The 20580-nt window shown below is 45.4% G+C and overlaps 2 protein-coding genes across 3 annotated transcripts in view; one reads left to right on the top strand and one right to left on the bottom strand.

Moving 5' to 3' along the window:
- The window catches only part of UFSP2 (UFM1 specific peptidase 2), a 66529-nt gene extending 46412 nt beyond the window's left edge, over positions 1–20117 (bottom strand). Inside the window, exons 1-8 of the mRNA XM_075347130.1 lie at positions 20009–20117; positions 12877–12955; positions 11842–12025; positions 11705–11765; positions 9951–10105; positions 8784–8976; positions 6459–6605; positions 4225–4389 (exon numbers count right to left, since the gene is read on the bottom strand). Coding sequence (XP_075203245.1) covers positions 4225–4389; positions 6459–6605; positions 8784–8976; positions 9951–10105; positions 11705–11765; positions 11842–12025; positions 12877–12955; positions 20009–20011 — 987 coding nt within the window. The 5' untranslated portion in view covers positions 20012–20117. The remainder of the gene's footprint in view (positions 1–4224; positions 4390–6458; positions 6606–8783; positions 8977–9950; positions 10106–11704; positions 11766–11841; positions 12026–12876; positions 12956–20008) is intronic.
- A 302-nt stretch (positions 20118–20419) lies between these two features.
- The window catches only part of CFAP96 (cilia and flagella associated protein 96), a 40334-nt gene continuing 40173 nt past the window's right edge, over positions 20420–20580 (top strand). Inside the window, exon 1 of one of the 2 annotated variants that reach the window (XM_075334584.1) lies at positions 20420–20466. The gene's annotated coding sequence lies outside the window, so the exon portion shown is untranslated. Of the gene's footprint in view, positions 20488–20580 lie in introns of both variants that reach the window. The other variant, XM_075334576.1, reaches the window with a different exon arrangement.

Here is a 20580-nt window from a genome sequence, read left to right as displayed (position 1 = left end):
ACTCTATCCTGTAACCGTGAGACAGAATGTCCCTCACCCATCGGTCTTGGACATGTGGCCACCAGGCGTCGCAAAAGCGGGAGAGCCTGCCACCGACCGAGGATGCGGTTTGGGGAGGCCGAAAGTCATGAGGAGGCCGCCTTGGAGACGGTGCCTCCGGCGGTCTTTGGAGGACGTGACTTAGACCGCCATGCAGAAGAGTTTCTCTGGCTCTTCTGTGGCCTGTTGGACGATGAGGATTGGGACCTGGCTGAGGGCCGAAAGGACCGAAACCTCGCTTGAATTTTTCGTTGCTGAGGTCTCTTTGGTTTGGGCTGGGGTAAGGACGAGTCCTTTCCCTTGGATTGCTTAATAATTTCATCCAATTGTTCGCCAAACAATCGGTCGCCAGAAAAGGGCAAACCGGTCAAGAACTTCTTGGAAGCAGAGTCTGCCTTCCATTCGCGTAGCCACGTGGCCCTGCGGACTGCCACCGAATTGGCGGATGCTACCGCTGTACGTCTAGCCGAGTCCAGGACAGCATTCATGGCGTAGGATGAAAATACCGACGCCTGAGACGTTAAAGACGCTACTTGCGGAGCAGAGGTACGTGTGACTGCATTAATCTCAGACAGACAAGCTGAGATAGCCTGGAGTGCCCACACTGCTACAAAGGCTGGGGCAAAGGACGCGCCTATGGCTTCATAGATGGATTTCATTAGGAGCTCTATCTGCCTGTCCGTGGCATCCTTGAGCGTTGAACCGTCAGCCACTGCTACTACGGATCTAGCCGCCAGTCTAGAGACTGGAGGATCCACCTTGGGACATTGAGCCCAACCCTTAACTACGTCAGAGGGGAAGGGGTAACGTGTGTCATTAAGGCGTTTAGTAAAGCGCTTGTCCGGGAAAGCCCTGTGCTTCTGGACAGCATCTCTGAAGTTCGAGTGATCGAAGAAAAAACTCCGAGTACGTTTGGGAAACCTAAATTGGTGTTTCTCCTGCTGTGCTGCCGACTCCTCTATAGGTAGAGCTGGGGGAGAAAGATCTAGCACCTGGTTGATGGACGCTATAAGGTCATTTACTATGGCGTCCCCTTCAGGTGTATCAAGATTGAGAGCAACGTCAGGGTCAGAGTCCTGGGCTGCGACCTCCGCCTCATCCTCTAGAGAGTCCTCAAGCTGAGACCCCGAACAGCGTGATGAAGTCGGGGAAGATTCTAAGCGGGCCCGCTTAGCCGGTCTGGGACTGCGGTCCGTGCCGGAGTCCTCCACGTAATAACTAGAGGCCACCCCAGGAGCACGCTTCGTCGCAGACCGAGAGGGGCCTGGGGGCGATCCCGCAGTGCCCGGGGCCTGTGTAAGGGCCGGTCTGGGCTGCAAAGCTTCTAGTATCTTAGCAGACCATTTGTCCATAGACTGAGCCATGGATTGTGAAAGTGACTCAGAGAGTTTCTCAGCAAAAGCTGCAAACTCTGTCCCTGCCGCCTGGACAGGGGAAGCCGGCGGTTCTACCTGGGCCGAGGGTCCCACCAGTGCCCCAGGCTCCGGCTGAGCGAGTGCCACATGGCCCGAGCATTGCTCACAGTGAGGGTAGGTGGAACCTGCAGGTAGCATAGCCGCACAAGAGGTACAGGTTGCAAAATAACCCTGTGTCTTGGCACCCTTGCTCCTTGTGAACGACATGCTGTAGTCTCCCAGGAGAGTGATCACTGAGGGATATATAGCCACAAGCTAACAGTACAGCCGAACCGAGAAAATGTATACAATATAATATATATATATATATATATATATATATATATATATATATATATATATATATATATATATATATATATATATATATATATATATATATATATATATATATATATATATACACACAGTTCAGCACTCTAGGGGGCCCAGCACCGGTGGGAAGAAGCCACCTGGCTTACCGACCGCTCAAGCAGTGTGTGGCCACCAGATTCCCTGCCTCGGGTCTCCCAGAGGTGCTGCCAGAAGTCCTCCACCGGCAGAATGTGCTTAAAACATGGCCGTCGGCGTTCACAGGGGAGGAGGGAGCCGTGGGCGTAACCACAAAAGTGCGGGAATCTGGTGCCCCAGAGTGACTAGTGAGGGGGGCGGAGGACAGCCAAGTGTGCTCCAGCCCTCACTGTCGGCGTCAGACCGACCGTCCCGCCCTTCCCCCTGACTGGCAGGCCCGGGGGCGGGAGTTTAAGGCACTAGGCCGCAAAAGCCGGGGACTAAAGTTAAAAACCGCGGCCGGCAAGCAGGCGCGGTCGGCGCGGTAGTCCCGGTCTCATACCAACAGCGCAGTCGCTGCAGCATCTGAGGTCGAGGTGTTCCATGCACCGTCCCCAAGGGGACACAGAGTACCTGTAGATGCAGGGCCCTGTCCCTGATGATACTCAGTCTCCTGTCCGACAGAATCCCACAGGGGCTGCGGAGGGAGCCCGGTCCCAGTGCCCTGGATGACCGGATAGGATCCCACTTCTCCCAGAGCCCCTAAGGGATGGGGAAGGAAAACGGCATGTGGCTCCGGCCTGTGTACCCGCAATGGGTACCTCAACCTTAACAACACCGCCGACTTAGTGGGGTGAGAAGGGAGCATGCCGGGAGCCCTGTTAGGGCCCTCTTTTCTTCCATCCGATATAATCAGCAGCTGCTGCTGACTAAAAATGGGAGCATGAGTGCATGTGTGCCTCCTTCAACACAAAGCATAAAACTGAGGAGCCCGTGATGCACGGGAGGGTGTATAGGCAGAGGGGAGGGGTTACACTTTTTAAAGTGTAATACTTTGTGTGGCCTCCGGAGGCAGAAGCTATACACCCAATTGTCTGGGTCTCCCAATGGAGCGACAAAGAAAAAACCAAAACAAAACACGTCAAACATCCAAAGACCTGAAGGACAGTTCCACATGGAACAGTCTGGGGTCATGGTTTGAACAAGTAACGCCACACACTAAGCCAAGGAAGGCTAAGGCCAAGGAAGAAACCACTGCTGAAGAGACATAAAAAGAAATGACTGATCTTTCCCAAAGAGTACCTCGACAAAGCACAATCCTTCTGGGAAAATGTTGTGTATAAAGCAACAGTTTGTTTACAGATGGCGCAATGAGGCTTATAAGGAAAAGAACACCCTACCAACAGTTAAGCATGGTGGAGGATCCAGAATGCTGTGGGGTTGTTTTGCTGGGTCTGGTATCAGAGGACTTGTATATCACAGGCATCATGATTCAGAGAATTATCAAGAGACTTTAGAGCAAAATGTCCTACCCAGTGTAAGAAAACTTGGTTCGAGTCAAAGATCGTGGGTCCTCTAGCAAGACAATGACCCAAAGCACATATCCAAAGTACACAGGAATGGTTGAAAAAGAAAAAAATGGCCAGCAATGAGTCCTGACCTCAATCCCATTGAAAATCTTTGTTGTGAGCTGAAATCTGCCATTGGGAAGAAAAAAACCCAAAACCCCTGCAAACATTCAAGAGCGTGAACAAACTGCAAAGAAAGAGTGGGAGAAAATCCCAGCTGAGAAGTTCAAGAAGCTTATAGCTGTCTACAAGAAACGTTTGGAGGCTGTCATCAATGCCAAAGGGTGTGCAACCAAGTATTAATTAGGGGGGCCTTTATTGCTGCACATGCTGTTTATTCTGTTTCTTTTTTGCAATTGCCACATGCAAGTTGACAATGTTTTTCTATTGTATTACTTAGGACCAGTAATTAAAAAATCCTGAGGATATAACTTTGGTACATTGTCATTTATTTCTAAAGATATTGTACAGTCTGAAAAAAATGAAGGGGTGCGAATAATAGTGAGCAGCACTGTATGTGCATATATAGAGCTACACCAACAGGCTCCACACTACTGGGGTCTGTGCATGGCACAAGGACTGTGCAATGTGCGCTATGCGCAGATTTACCACTGTACTACTTTATTCTTTAAAGGGGTCATCCACTATTTGGACAACTTCTCATTCACCTTGTTCGCCCCCAGAAAAATAAATAAGCCTATACTCCCCTCCGGTGCGGCCAGAGTTCCAGCGATATCTGAAGTTGCGCTCCTGGGGCCCACATGACATTGTTATGACACGCGAGCCCCAGGACCAATCGTGTCAGCATGTATTTCTATGCAGCTATTGTGCTGGGGTCAGGAGAGTCGCCGGCTAGTCTAGGCACTGCTATGCGATCCGCGGACAAGTCATACAGCGGTGTGCCCGCACTGGGGATCAGTAATGACACCTACCTGCTGGATCTCCCTGTGTGTTGGAATGGATCTGTCACTATAGCCTTGATAATTAAACCAGGAACAGATGGTCTGGAGAGAGCGGTAGGCACAGCCCCAGCCATTGTCATCCATCCGGTCCTGCATGTAGTGATGGTAGCTATAGATTCCCTGTACCAAGGAGACCTATGGAGAAAGAATATAAGTTACTGGATAAAAGCATCACCGAGAGAGGAATAGACACGTGTCCTTACCATGATTTAAGGCTACATGCGCACGCTGCATCTTTTTGTGTTCACAAACTGCAGCCAAAACTGCACCTTGTCAGAGAGAGCCTGGAAATGTCACAAAAAATGCAGCGTGCGCATGTAGCCTAACAACGATTGTGTTTATTAAGCCCACACACAACATTATCTTTTAGTTTATTGCCACAGAGCGGTCAGTCAAAGTTTTACTCCCTGCACCACAACCAGAGGGGACATTCAGCATCGCACCGTCCCTATCCAGACCAGCAGGGGGCCTGGAGAATAGGACCCCCACAGCTACAGATAGTCTTTAAAGGTAGTTTAAAGAGCATGTTCACGTGGTTTTTGGCAGCGTTTTTTCATGAATTTCATGCAAATTACAAGTACCAGCAAAAAGCTGTGAGATTTTAGAAATCTCATGAATTTGATTGCTTTCTATCCCCCTAAAAAATGAAAAACTGCTGCATTTTTGCTGCTTTTGTGGTGAATGATACTAAGTTTATTTAAACATGTACTGTAGACAAAAGGACAACAAAACAGGAAAACCTGCTTTTTGGAATCAGTTTAACTGCCAAGAGAACAGGTTTTGGCTGCAGAAAAAAATGCAGCAAAAACTCAATGTGTGAACATAGACATAATTTGGTCAATAGGTGAAGATCCTTAAAGGGAACCTGTCACCAGGTTTTTCCTTATATGCTGCGGCCACCACCAGTGAGCCCTTTTATATAGCATTCTAGAAAACTGTATATAAGAGCCCAGGCTGCTCTCGATAACGTAACAACACCTTTATAATACTCACCTAAGGGATGGTCCGATGCGATGGGTGTTGCTGCTCTCGGTCCGGCGCCTCCTCCATCTTGTGCCATCACCGTCCTCCTGCCCAGCCCCGTGTGGATGATGTGTCCTGCATCATTCACAGAGAGGCCTCCACTGCGCTCCTGTGCAGACACACTGCGATCTGCCATGATGAGGGCAGAGCAAAGTACTATAATGCGCAGGCGCCAGAAAAGGTCAGTGTCCACCCACGCATACAGAGTGGCCTGGAATGCTGTATATAAGAACTCACTGGGGGTGGCCGCAGCTAATAAGGGAAAAGGTGAAAGGTTCCCTTTAAAAGCATACACTGCTCTATTAAATCTATTTAGGCTGGAATAAATAGAATACCACAAAACCCCTGAATAGCTCAGAGCTTAGATCGGGGAGCCTCCCACTGCTTGTGGTCCCTCATTTTTCCTTGGCTCAAGGTCAAAAGGAGTTTTATGAAGCGATCAGTCAGCGGTTTTGAATCTGGAGAGTGTGTCCAGCGTCCGGTTCTGGTAATAGGTGTTGATATGTAGATCAAAGTTCCCCTTTTAGAGTCTGTGCGCACTGGGTAGATGAGTTTCTTAAGCAAAATGCGCACCCTTTGGCAGAATTCCGCACCTGTGGCAAAAAAAACCGCACCCAAAAATCCTTATGCGGTTTTACCGCGGTTTGTTGCTGATTTGCCGTGATTTTTTCCCTGCTGCTTTTAACCATTTATCAATGGCAAAACTGCAGGTACCTGCGGAAAAGAAGGGACATGCTGCAGAAGTTCTGCAGCAAAACCTGTAGGGGAAAAAAAACAAAAAAAAAAAACCGCACCGTGCGCACAGCATTTTGGATTTCTCAGATTTTGCTGGGGAAGGACTGCATGAACTTTATGAAAAAAAACTCGCACCTTTTCTGCAGCAAAAAACGCAGCAAATCCATGGTAAAAAACGCAGTGTGCGCACAGAGCCTCAGAGTTCTCTATTCAATGATTCTCCAATTTATGTAAAACTTCTCCAAAAAGGTAGAACTATCCTATAATGATCGTGTTTACAATGCAGATATGAGCAAAAAGCCATTATGTACAATGTGTAATAGACCACAGAAAGATTTCCTGACATAAAACAAGTGGAGTAACACCCGCCCCCATACATTAACATGGGGAACATCTGTTTTAGGCAATATTACAAATGACGTATGTGCCCTCTATACATTACTCACAGTGCCGCCCTCCAGAGATGGGTGGTTTAGATGTACATGCGGGTTTCGGAGATATCCATCTTTGTACGGCTCATCAGGAAAATGATACGCATTGGCCCTTTTGAAATATGGTCTGTCCAGGGGCAGGTTATACTCCCCATGTAATGCCTAAACAATGGATAAGAAGCAAGTTACAAACCACAGGGTGCACCCAACACCTTTCATGACAAATTATTATAGTTAACCCTTTCCAAAAACACAACCTCAGCCAAACTATTTAAACAATGAGATGCTAATTATTAGGAATTCCATGGCGAATCCTTGACGCATCGCTGAGCTATTTAGTATGCCCATGCATTTGCGCATGCGCCGCTTTGGGACTCTGTCTCCGGTCATACGATTCCAGTTTTTTACTGAACAAAAGCCACCATACACGGGTGGTTTACTGCAAATAGAACACATTAGGATTTCTATTTTTTTGTTTCACACCCCTCCATTCCATTGGTCAATCTACATATAAATGGTGACCTTCTCTGGACATGAGGCTACCCCCGAAAGGTTTGTACCGAAACGTGCATGTAGGGAGTGTGGGTGCCTCTCTGCATAGAAGGTAATGCTGCTTACTGACTATTAGCCTATGGAATAACAGGATATATCATCTGTAAGTTAACAGTTTTTCTATTTTGTATATCCTTTTGGGAGCGACCTTAGGCATTAACAGCGTGTACTGACTCCAATAGGTAGATGTTTAATCACCCATAATAGCCATTAGTTGGTGTCAGCATGAGGTCTATGCTTCTATTTTGATTAAAAGACACAAATAAAAAAAGTGTACATTTACCACATTAAAGGTGATCTCTCTCTAAGGAATTTTTCAATATATAAAATATATATATATATTTTTTTTCAATATATTGTTATCCCATGTTAGAATTACAATTATTTGATCATGGATGTACATAATATCTGCAGCTTACTTGTCTGTCGGGTGTTCGCACCACCTGCTGGCCATCTATATCCATGAACTTTTTTATATTGTGTATTTTAGTATGTATTAATAAACTTATTGTTATTTAAAATGTATGTTGTGGTACAGAATTTTTTCTTATCTAGTTAAATTTATTAGGAATGAGGTATAGACCCCACAGTGTGTTCTATTCGCTCTCCATAGAGGGGTATATTTTCTATGTGATAGACCAGGTCCATGTACCGTGTTTTTCCAAAAATAAGACCTCACCCAAAAATAAGCCCTAGCAAGAATTTTCAGCCTTTTCGAAGCACAGCTTAAATATAAGTCCTACAGCGAAAATAAGTCCAGGTTGCAGTTCAATAATGACGTGTCCATGCAGCTAACAAAAAGTTAAAGAATACTGTAGGACACTTCATTATAGAAAGCTGACACCCCCAAAAAAAGAAGACAGAAGACCTGGTGATCAAACTCACCAGACGCCGAACGGGAGCAGTGGAACGCACACCAACACACATCAAGTCACACACCCACAAACATCCAGTGATACCAATTGCTTCTGGCTGGCAGAGAATCCTAGGATGCAGGGCAGGTTGAATGCATCGATGTGTTCCACTGCCGGGTCCTCCATGTGTTCTAAGAATGCACCGTCCCATTTTCCCCTGCTGGCCGGAAGCAATGTGTATCGCTGGATGTGGCGAGTGTGTGTGTGCGCGTGTGATGGCTCGAAGCAGGGGAGGACAGTGTGCAGATACCTGCTAGGTGCGCCCGCTGAGGATTGCAAAAGCCACGCAGACATCTGGGGTCTGGTAAGTAACCGTTTTTCCGCAAAATAATAAGACCGACCCAAAAGTAAGCCCTAGTATAAGGGAGTATAAGACAGTGTCTTATTTTTGGAAAAACACGGTAACATACTCCATGATATCAGGTACACTGGGTGTGATAACTGGCCAGGGACGATCACGTCTTGGAAGTACAGCATGTGATCTAGGAAGAATAAAGAGTGCAACTGGGTCACATGGGACTATCCGGGAACAAAATGTTACAGTGTGTTTTTATGCACCAGTGACTAAATGGTAAAACTGCAGACTATTCTCGTTGATTAAAAAACGGGACCAGGGAATAGAGACCTTTGAAGAATAATTTTTAGCCACTGAAAAACCTCAAAGAGCTTTCAACCAGAGGTTTCTACTGGAATTTTCCTACAGATCTAACAAAAGTTACCTTGACTCAGGTCACACAGCACCGGGATGTTACAACACAAGAAAAGTGTAAATCTAATCTAAATCTTCTTAACCTGTCACAGAAGGTTCTCACATTATCAAGATGATGGATTGTAAGTCATGATAACCTTTGCTACATCTGTGCATTTTACATACCTTTCTAGAATTTTCTAGTTGAGAATCTGCAACTCCTGCGGGATAAACCACAGTGACGAGCTCTCCCCTTCCTGGTAATATGAAGTGATACGGCTCTGCCACACGAATGGAGGTTCCTTTCATATACTTTATCAGGCACTTCTCCATGTCGGCCAGCTGCTGTGTGAGCTTGTTTACAAGGATCTTCTGTACCCTGCCCAGAAAAAAGGCGAACACTCAAGAGGTGTCCAGCTTTGCATACAGATGGGTGTAGTATATAGATCCCAGTAGTTGTTGTCCCAGAAAATCTTAGCTGTGGCCTTTTTTCCATCCCGGGGCTAATAACCAATACAGTACAAGGCCTCCTTCACACCTCCATGTCTCAGATATGTGTGGGGTCCAGTGTCACACCTACCGGAGACACATACGCTCGCATACTAATTAAAAATCAATGGGGTCCTCAAACCTCCTTGCTTTCACATAGACAGTGTATCCATGTAAACCACGTGAGTGTCCGTGTGATCCACACCTAGACATGTCTGCTATTTACCAGCTGCACAAATGAAATATGGACAGCACACGGATGGCATCGGTGTAACACGCACCGGGAAAAAAACAAAACAAAAAAAACAACGCACGATACTAAAATTAAAGGTTGGGGTTTTTTATGTATAAAAGATGTGCAAAAATAGATGAATGGTAGATAGATAGCTGTAAAAAAAATAAATAAATAAATAAATAAATAAATAAATAAATAAATAGGAAGTGGGGTCCACCCTATTTTTGATAACCAGCACAGGTAAGACAGCAGCTCCAGGCTGCAACTCCCAGCTATCTTCTGTACCTTGGCTAGTTATCAAAAATAGAGGGGATCCCACGCTGTTTTTTTTTTAATTATTTAAATAAGTTTAAAAAAACAGCATGTGTGTCCCCATTTTTCATCACCAGCCAAGGTACAGCAGACAACTAAAAATTAGCTTTGTATTATTAGGGTGGGAAGGCCCATGGTTATTTGGCCCTTCCCAGCCTAAAAATACCAGCAGATGTCACATGTACACATGGATGGATAAAATGGACAGTGCAACACGTGTGTTTTTTAAACAGACATGTGAAGGAGGCCTTACAGTGATGGACTGAGGCTAGTGCACTCTCACTACATCATAAAACCTTGTGGACACAAATACTGACCTGCTCCACTTCTCGTCTGCAGGGAGAGACACGGCCGTATCCACGGGCAGGGTGATGCTCACCAGATGATGACACTGTGGGTTGAATTTCAGAGTCGGGGCCACTGCTTTAGAAATTGTTGATATTTCAAACATGGGGCTGAGATTTACCACTTGCTGCGGACAACATACACAGGACATTGCAATGGGTCAGCTAATATAATAGTGACTATAACAGTCTGGATAAGAGGAAAAAAAAAAAAGGAAGGACTTTCATATATTTAATTTTGAACAAAATGAGCAAAACTGTGCCGTAAATGGCCAAGTCTGACACGGATCCTCATGTGAATTAGCCTAATTGGAAGCAGATAACCCTAATAAATTAGATTTCTGTGCAGAATCAAAGACCATAATGTAGGTTGTTTATAATAATAACAATTATGTTGTTTGTTTCATAAACCTCTGACACCTTCATTATTTTGCCTGGATATCCTCCTACAAGTGTTACTAAACAGTAAAATACGTCATTCATGAGCATGGCAGGCAAAGTGTTAATGCATTCTGTCAGGAGTCAGGCACGGAAAGTAGCATAAGCCTACCGAAATCGTTAAGGTGTGAACAAGGCCCAAAAACATGGAGTAACTATCTCTTGCTAATGGGAAATTCCACCTATTTACTGACATGTCAGACAATGACTGGTAGGTGTGTGAGGGATGTGGACCACCTAAGCTGGAAATTTAAAAATCGCCCCATGTTAGACAACAACCTTCATTTGAAGAGCAGTTAGCACTTCCACCAATGTCATTTACAGGCATATACATTTTGGAGCAGTTCCTTTAAAAAGAACTTGTCACCAGGTATGTATACTCTATCTAATGCCATGTATATAAGGGCGGCACGGTGGCTCAGTGGTTAGCACTGCAGCCTTGCAGCGCTGAGGTCCTGGGTTCAAATCCCACCAAGGACACTATCTGCAAGGAGTTTGTATGTTCTCCCCGTGTTTGCGTGGGTTTCCTCCGGGTACTCCGGTTTCCTCCCACACTCCAAAGACATACAGATAGGGACTCTAGATTGTGAGCCCCAATGGGGACAGTGTTGCCAATGTATGTAAAGCTCTGTGGAATTAATAGCGCTATATAAATGAATAAAATTATATTATTATTATATAATGCTGATAGTTTTGACATTTTAGAAAAATCCATGGTTGAAATTGTAGCTAATGAGCCACAAGTGCAGAGGGGTGGGCATTGCACTTGCAGCTCTCCATATTCTTTGCTCGCCTCTGACAGGTCACTATTATTTCAGCAATCTGTTTACCCTACCAAGGTCTGTTGCCGATGCCGTTAGTGCCTGGATTTGGCCATGTGCAGATTGACATGCCCCCCAGGCACTGGTGAGAGATCTAGGGAGGGAAAGTAGGTCACTGAAATAAGAGTCACTGAAATGTTCAGAGAACACAACACTTCTGGCCTAAGGGTGCTCTGTAGGGCCAAATCCATAACTGAAATAAGAGTGACCTGTCGGTCAAAGACAGGAGGCGGGCAGAGGGCAGGGAATAAGGAAAGAGGCGGGAGAGCTGCAAGTGCAGCGCCGGCCCCACTGCACTTGTGGATCATTAGCTTTAATTTCATCTATGGATTTCTCTAACACCAAAACTGTTTCCTACCAGAAAGGTAGAGCTTTCATGAGCATTAAAGCAGCTTTACATATTTCCCATTAGTTTGGGGTGTAAAATCCTGAGAAAATTCTACATAAACATCAGTAAGAGCCTCATACCTTTTCCTGCAACTTTTTCTCTTTCTTTTTAGATCTGCGTCTAGAATCCTCATCATCAGTTCTGGAAAAGTGAAAAACATTTTAAATTGTGAAATCTGCAGAGTAACATTACTACGAATAATAAAGACATTGCTCACTGAATAAGACTGAAGACGTCTCTACATGTGGAGCTATCCTTCAGGTCTTTGGGTGATGTGCTGACTCCGGTGTTGGGCCATACGTACAATGAAGTGCGGCTGACGTGGAAAACCAAGGATTCAGACCGAAGCTTAGAGGACAGATGACCAAGCTCTGCCACCAAGGCCTTCTTACAGGACGACTCTACATTAGGTGACAAAGGAAGGTAAAGTACAAAGAGAGAAATCCCCTAACACATCCAGGAGGATTAGAATCAAAACAAAAAAGTGCCCCCCCACCCCCACCCGCCCTGAATATCACTACAGTGGAACCTCGGTTTATGAGTAACCCAGTTTGCGAGTATTTCACTTAACGAGCAAAGTTTGCTGTAAATTTGTAACTCAGTTTACGAGCAAGCTTTGCCGTACGAGCAAAATACTCACCGCACAAACTTCCGGTTCCGTACTTTCACCGTGCTCTAACAGTCCGCACAAACACACGCATATTATTCTCACCTTACCTTCCGTTCCATCGCCGGCCTCCCGGTTCTTGTAGTTCGCCGGTACAGGATGTATATTGGGTAACCATCGCGACGATGGAGGAACTTCCACTGTCAGCCGCTACTCAAAGGCAGCGAGCTGACCAATCAGAGGCAAGCGGGTCCTGCCTTTGATGTCAGCGCTCTGGCAGCCGAAGTTCCGGCATCGGTCGCGATGGTTACCCGATACACATCCTGTACCGGCGAACTGCAAGAACCAGGAGGCCGACGATGGAACGGAAGGTAATGTGGGCATAATATGTGTGTGTTTGTACATGTGTGGAATGGCACAATAGGGGACCAGGATGGGACATTGAACAAGTTGTGGAACGAATTGTCTGCATTTGAATGATTTCTTATGGGAAATTATGCTTTGGTAGATGAGTAACTTGGTTTACAAGCACACTCCCAGAACGGATTGTTCTCGTAAACCAAGGTTCTACTGTATTTGGTTTTCTATATGATAGAATATTTCATAACCATAGGGATCATGGATCTACAAATGAAAAATCCATACCATCAGCTGCAGCCAGTGAGAAGGACAGACCCAGCCCGCCACGTATCCTGAAAACTACTTCCGGAGCTTCTGAGGTCACCTAGAGTCAAAAGGAAGAATCAATGGACATATGTCACAGTGACCAACACCTGTGATTTATTCTGATGCCAAAGATTTTTCTAATACGCAAAAGGCAGAACAGTTCTTAGTGTATTGGATGGTAATCAGTGTTTTTTTTCATAAACGTAAAAATAAGCACAATACAGGGGCTTTATGTCACCCACAGGGTGATCCCACTAATGTAAGATCACTGCCTGTAGCAAAAGACTTACAGCTGCCATCAGCACCACTGCTCCTGTTCTTCTAGTTGTTACCAGACAGATCGGTCCGGGGTTTGTTGGGAAGACTGGAAGTCACTTCTCAATGTTAGTCTATGACAGCAAGAATGAGGCCCACATAGACTTACATTTAGAGCTTGTGACCATTACCTCTGACTTCTGGTCAGTCAGGAGCTGCAGTCACAAGATGCCAGAGAAATACTGAAGCCATACTTGTAACAGCAGGAGATGGCGGATGGGGAGGATTTTACTAAGGGCAGGGAACTGACATTAGTGATAGCAGTCCAGCGGAAGAATAACAAAACACCAGAGTAATGGTTTAAAAATAAATTTGCAAAACTTCTCCTACTCATTGCAATGCTGAAGACAGCCAGCACATGGATTGCACACAGATGACATTTGCTGCCACTGATTTTCTCAGACCCTTACATCCACAGCCTCCCTCCACTTCAAACCCCATCCGTGGCCTCCCCCCAGAGCCTCTACATCAGGGCTGTGGAGTCGGAGTTCATTTTGGTGGAGTCGGAATAAAATGGACCGACTCCTAAAATATATAATAAATTGGGGACAGTAGTGCAATGCAGAATGTGCTGAATATTTTTTTATAGGAATTTGGGAAAGTTATGAAATGTCCTATAAATGTGTGTTCTATTCCTGATCTAAGGCTATATTCACACACAGCGTTTTTGCTGCGTTTTTTGAGGATACGTTTTTCAGCTGGAAAAGCAGATCTTTTTAAAATACCGCATCACCTGAAAGGTTTTTGAGCTCATAGATGTTTTCAATAGCAAAAGCAGATTAGAAAATGGCCACAAACTGACTGCTCATTCTTTGTGAGGATCCGTTTTTGAGCTTATTATTGCCGCTAAAACCTCTAAAATTGATTCTAACTAAAGGGGCAATTGTCTGATCGATGGTGGAGCAGCAGTTATTTAATGATTGAGCGATTGCTTGAACTAAAACCATTTCTTATAGATATGGTGAACCCTCAGGTAACCCTAAATGAAGGTCAATGGACACAGGTGGCTGAATTGAAGGAATTGCTTAATCACCCATTTACCGTGACTAAAAAATTACAAGCTGAGGATTTAACTCTTGGCATTTTCATAAGGTGAGTGTAAGAACTTGCTATTTTGCCTGTCCCAAAGTGGAGGTTTAATCGCAGATGGCATTTCTGCTTCAATGAAACGGAGAGAGAAACAGCTATTGGAAAATAAAATTCTTCTAGCAGCTGTTTATGTGGACCCAAGTCATCATATACTGCTTGATGATTAACAGCTCACTAAAGGAAAAGAAGCTCTGACTGAGGTAGCAGTTAGGATGAGCGGTTACAGGACTGCCAGGCGCAAGAGGTCTTGAGTCCTGACAGTGCTACTGCTGCCATATCTTCATCCTCATCAGATGAGGAGTTTAACTTTGACAAGTATTTGGATGACATGGAGCAGGCAAAGTGTTGCCGGAAGGAAAAAGATTTCACTCCGTCTCCTATAGCAGCAGATTGACCAGATTTCAGCAACATTTTTTACTTGCTCTCAAAGAAATAGAAAAATTCAACCGTTCATCAAAACTGACTGTGCATGAGGCAATTCCTTTATATCCGGAAATTGTTAGAGATGTTGCCCATGTGGTTACGGCTTTGCCTCCAACCCAAGTTAGTGTATAGAGGTTGTTCTCTAGCCTTATAATTATTAGGTCAGATTTGAGGTCATCTGCGAAGGAGGATCTGATGGAGGCAATTCTATTTCTTACAACAAATTCACAGACTGCACAAATGTTAATTGTATGTTTTTATTGAAAACTTTTTTGCCACTTACATACGAGGGGTGATCCAAAAGTAATGATAATCGGTTATTTCTATTGCACACAGAATTAAAATAAAATGTTTTCTTCTCTCTTAGGTACCCACTAGTCCAGGGAAAAAAAAAAAAAATCACTTAAATAGGCCACGATTCCAGGGAGCTACATTCATTTGAATATGAACTGCCGAGGAGTGAACATCAAAATGGAAAAAAACGAGCTCAGAGCTGTCATCAAATACCTCTGCTTGAAAAAAAAATGACTATCAAAGACATACACAGCGACTTGGTGGAAACATTGGGGGACTCTTTTCCTCCATATTCCACAGTTGCACGCTGGGCCAAGGAATTTAAGCTGGGAAGAATATCGACGGAAGATGAACATCGTGAAGGACGCCCATCCACCTCAATAAAGAAAACGTGAAAAAAGTTGAAGAAGTTGTACTGGCAGATCGAAGAGTGACTATCATTCATGTAGCTGAGGTCACAGGGATCTCATATGGCAGTATTCAAAAGAATCCTTGCAAAAGAATTGCATATGAGAAAGGTCTCCGCGCGTTGGGTGCCAAAAATGTTAACCGACGAGCAAAAGAAGAAACGAGTTGACATGTCAATAGCAAATCTCAAAGTTCCAAGCAGACAAGGAAAATTTTTTGTCACGTTTTTTGACCATGGACGAGACCTGGATCCACCACTTTGATCCCGAAACTAAACAACAATCGATGACATGGAAATGAGCCGACGAACCGCAGAGAAGGTTATGGCGTCCGTTTTTTGGGACGCTGAAGGAATTATTATGGTGGACTATTTGGAGAAGGGAGCCACAATTACGGGCTCCTACTACGCAGAACAAATAAGAAGATTGCGGGAGGCTATCAAGGAGAAAAGGCGCGGCAAACTGCGGGCTGGAGTGCTGTTTCACCAAGATAACGCGCCGGCTCACAAAGCTGCAGTTGCCATGGCAACCATTCAAGAAGCGGGCTTTGAACTGGTGGAACACCCCCCCTATTCGCCAGATCTAGCCCCCAGTGACTTCTTTCTCTTTCCTCGCCTCAAGGAACACCTACGAGGCAAGAAATTTGACGACAATAGCGACGTGATAACCGCTGTTGGGGATTTTTTTGAGGGTCAAGATCAAGAATTTTTTTCGAAGGGAATTCTAAGTTTAGAAAAGAGATGGACTAAATGTATAGACTTGTTAGGAGACTATGTAGAAAAATAGCTGTTTTTTTTATAAATATATTTGTTGTGTTTATTATTATCATTACTTTTGGATTGCACCTCGCAGTGTGTGTGTGTGTGTATATATATATATATATATATATATATATATATATATATATATATATATATATATATATATATATATATATATATATATATATATATATATATATATATATATATATACACACACACATATATATATTGTACTGACTGCAATACATTTTTCCCTTAAATATAAGCAAATATATGTGGGAGTCTGAGTCGGTGCAAGGGAAATTGAGGAGTCACAGTCGCAGGTTTGGCTTACGGACTCCACAGCCCTGCTCTACACGGCCTCCCCCCATACACAGTGCTGCTTAGAGAATGTACACGGTGGCTGATTCTCACATCTGTTACCGTCCAAGTGACAGACCGATCTTTCTCAGCCGTCTTCCTAGGTGCATCCATTTTTCGCTATAGCAGGTAATCCTGGTGGCCTTTTATTTCTCCATTAACTCTTCGGAATGGATCAGTTACTGAGCTGTTTGCTGTCATTTGATAAAATGAATGTTTTCTCTGCTGCAGATCTAGCAGTTATACAGAGCACATGAATATGCTGGACTACCTGCCGCACGCCAAGTAGTCCTGTAATGATAATCTACTGCTGATTAACAGGGATTTTTATCAAAACTACACTCAGCAGCACAGTAAGTGACACATTGCTGGAATCAAGGTCTCTTCTTTCATCATGCTGCTTTCATTTTAGGTGGCAAAAACATGATCGACAGATTCCCTTTAAAAATGGATCAAACTCTGATGCACTGGTACCACAAGCCAGATATCTTACACAAATTATTTCCTACAGTGTTGGATTCGTGTTGGAGGTGTATGAGAGATGTTGGGACTTTACCCCAAATTCTTTGGGAATGTGGGGTTCTTTCCAATTTCTGGAAGTGGAGGATTTGCTTTTTAAGATCTTGGGCCTTAGGGTTTGTTTAGACCCACTCAATGATCTACTTAATGTTCCCCCAGTGGGAATGACCAGGGACGCAGCCAGGCTGTTCCTATATATCTGTACCACGGCGAAATGTCTAATGACTGCACATTGGAAAAAACTCTCCCGCCAAGCCTTCAAGATTTGGAGAATAGGGTTTGAGCTGAAGTTTTGGAAGGTGATAGAGACACGTTGCCACACCGTTTGTATTATAAATTCAGTAATGTATATATGCTCTCCCTCCCCTGACTGCCCTCATGTCCATCCCCCTGTACAGGTGTGTCTTGTGTACGCCCCCGTACATGTCTTAATTGAGTGAATATTATGATTGACTGTATTTGATTTCTTGCTAAATTAGTGTCTGTGAAAATATAAAAACCTTGGAATAAATAAACAGTTATTAAAAGAGGATCAAACTCGTCTGTGTTCCGATTAAGGGCTCATTCACATGACTGTTCCGTTTGTCCTGGTCAGTTCCTGTTTTTTTGCGGACCCACGGACAGGACCATCTTTTCAATGTCTTGTGTAGGATGGGATGGCACAGGGAGGCACTTCCGTGTGCATCAGTTCCTACAAAAAACAGATCGGATGCCGTATGTCCGTTCCGTTATTATTGAACATGTCCAATTCTGTTCCGTAATAACGGACCGTGACTCAATACAAGTCAATGGGTCCGCAAAATCCCCGGAAGCCGCACGGAAGTGTCCCGCTCCCCCGTGGCTGCCCGCACAGCAGTGTGCGAGCAGCAGCGGGGATGATGAGCGTTGCCATCAGGAGGTTAGTAAAGTCCATTACCTGCGGTGATGAAGTCCTGCCCTCCTGATGTCAGCGCTTGTCACAGAGTTCAAAGCCCGCCGCGTTCTCACATCACCTCTCGTGAGCGGCCTGAGACTGTGACTAGCGGTGACATCACGGGCCGCTCGCGAGAGATTATCTGAGAACGCGGCGGTCATTGAACTCAGTGACCAACGGTGACATTAGGAATGCAGAGGCTCCCCTCACCACAGGTAATGTACCTCGCTAACCTCCTGAGGTCAGCGCTCGTCATCCCCTGCAGTGACCAGGGCTGACCTCATGATGTTAGCTCAGGTCACTGCACTGCTCACCCAGCCAATGGGGAACCTTCTGACTGGGACAGTGACTATGGTATGGATCGTCGAGGGACCCCCTTATTGGATTATGCTGGACCCGGATTTGATTTTTCTTTCCAATAAATTGGTGAAAGAGGGAATGTTTTGGGGAGTGTTTTTTCAAATAAAAATTTGTTTGTCGTCAATTTTTTTTAAATTTTTTATTACTGAGTTACTGATGTTGGGTATCTGATAGACGCCGTGACATCAGTAACCCCAGGGCTTGATGCCAGGTGACATTACACAACTGGTATCATCCCCATTTATTACCCTGTTTGCCACTGCTACAGGGCATCGGGATGATCTGGGGCAAAGCACCAAGATTGGCGCATCTAATTGATGCGCCACATCTGGGGTGGCAGTGGCCTGCTATTCTTAGGCTGGGGAGGGTCCAAGAACCGTGGACCTCCCTAGTCTAAGAATACCAGACCACAGCTGTCCGCTTTGTCTTGGCTGGTGATCCAATTTGGGTGGGGTGGGCTGGGGTTGTGGGGGGGGGGGGGGGTAGACCCCACATTTTTTGTTTTAAATTACTTATTTAGTTTAAAATAACAGCGTGGGGTGCCCTCTGTTTTGGATTACCAGCCAAGGTGAAGCTGCCAGCTGTGGTCTGCAGCCGCCTGCTTTACACAAGCTGGCTACAAAAAAAAATAGGGGGGACCCCCACATCTTTTTTTTTTTTTCATTATTATATATTTATTTTTTGGCCAAATACAAGGCTAGGCACCCTTTAGTGCCACATGAAAAGCATTAAAGGGTGCAAGATTACAAAATTTTGGGGTGTGGGACATCATATATGTCTTTCTCATTATTATCTATCCCTCCATTCATTCATTCATTCCTCTATCCCTCTATTTTTTATGTAGCTGCTTCCATGTTTTGCGGTCCGCAAAAAAACCCCGGAAGGCACACGGATGACACACGGCCCGTATACGGAACGGATGTCACACGCATGCATCCGTGAAAAAAACAGGACCGTTTTTTGCAGACCGGAGAAACAGGACGGTCGTGTGAATGCAGTCTTATCCAGATTCCTATAGACTGATGGCAGAGTCTGCTCCGAAAACACGGACGAGCCCGGGAGCTGCGCTCAGTCACACGGACGAGCCCGGGAGCTGCGCTCAGTCACACGGACGAGCCCGGGAGCTGCGCTCAGTCACACGGACGAGCCCGGGAGCTGCGCTCAGTCACACGGACGAGCCCGGGAGCTGCGCTCAGTCACACGGACGAGCCCGGGAGCTGCGCTCAGTCACACGGACGAGCACGGGAGCTGCGCTCAGTCACACGGACGAGCACGGGAGCTGCGCTCAGTCACACGGACTCTACCGTGTGTGTATAGCTCCATTCTGCTCTATGGGTCTGAGAGCAGCTGATGAAACCATTGGACACATGTGCGGCTGCAATAGATGACGGATAAGCAGTTGGAAAACCTCTCTGGCGCCGCTTATCTCTAAGGAATCACATGTAAGGGGGGCTGCGCTCCTTACACATCAGATCGGCGACCACCCTAAACACAGGCGGAGATGTGGCCCCTTGTAATCTGACAGCACACCGGAGCACACGCTGCAGTCACATGCAGCCGCAGGGAAACCGGCAGCCATATGTTTCCCAGTGATTTGCAGTAATACGTGGACAGCAATGACTGGAGGTGGCCGCCATAATGCACGCTCCCGCCGTGTCTGCTCTCACCATGTCCGCCGTGCTGCTCACTTCTCACCGATGCTCCTCGCTCCGTATTTTCCAGCTTCCGGCTACCAGCTGAGTGTCAATAACTTACCAGCAGCCCACGTGTCACACAAGCCCCGCCCCACAAAGGCGTGCAGTACTTCTAGCGCATGCGTAATAGTTTTATGAGCCGCTACAAAACTACAACTCCCAGAGTGCAAACGAGAATGAGCGCAACCATTAACAGAACGGGGGAGTGCGACGAGCTTAGTGTCATCTTATAACTGAACTCTAAACATTTCTTCTAAAAGCATAAACCTAATTGTTAGATTACTACTACAATAAGGAGCCACGTAATGGTATAAATGGGCAGTATTTATCTGAAACCATATATCCTTCATCCCACTTTCATGAGCTAGTCCATTTCCATGGCAACCACCGGTAACAAACTGTCAGGATCTGAGATCTGCAGAGCTGAGCAGGTGCTAGAGGCTCAGGGTCAGGTATGGTCAATGTGGGGGTGGGGGGCTGACTGTATTGGGGGCTCTGTAGGGAAAGCCTGATCTGGGGTACTGACATTGGGGTGTACTGACACT

Source organism: Anomaloglossus baeobatrachus, chromosome 1 (genome assembly GCF_048569485.1).
Source record: "Anomaloglossus baeobatrachus isolate aAnoBae1 chromosome 1, aAnoBae1.hap1, whole genome shotgun sequence".
Lineage (NCBI taxonomy): Eukaryota > Metazoa > Chordata > Amphibia > Anura > Aromobatidae > Anomaloglossus > Anomaloglossus baeobatrachus.
This window is presented reverse-complemented; position numbering and strand designations above follow the sequence as displayed.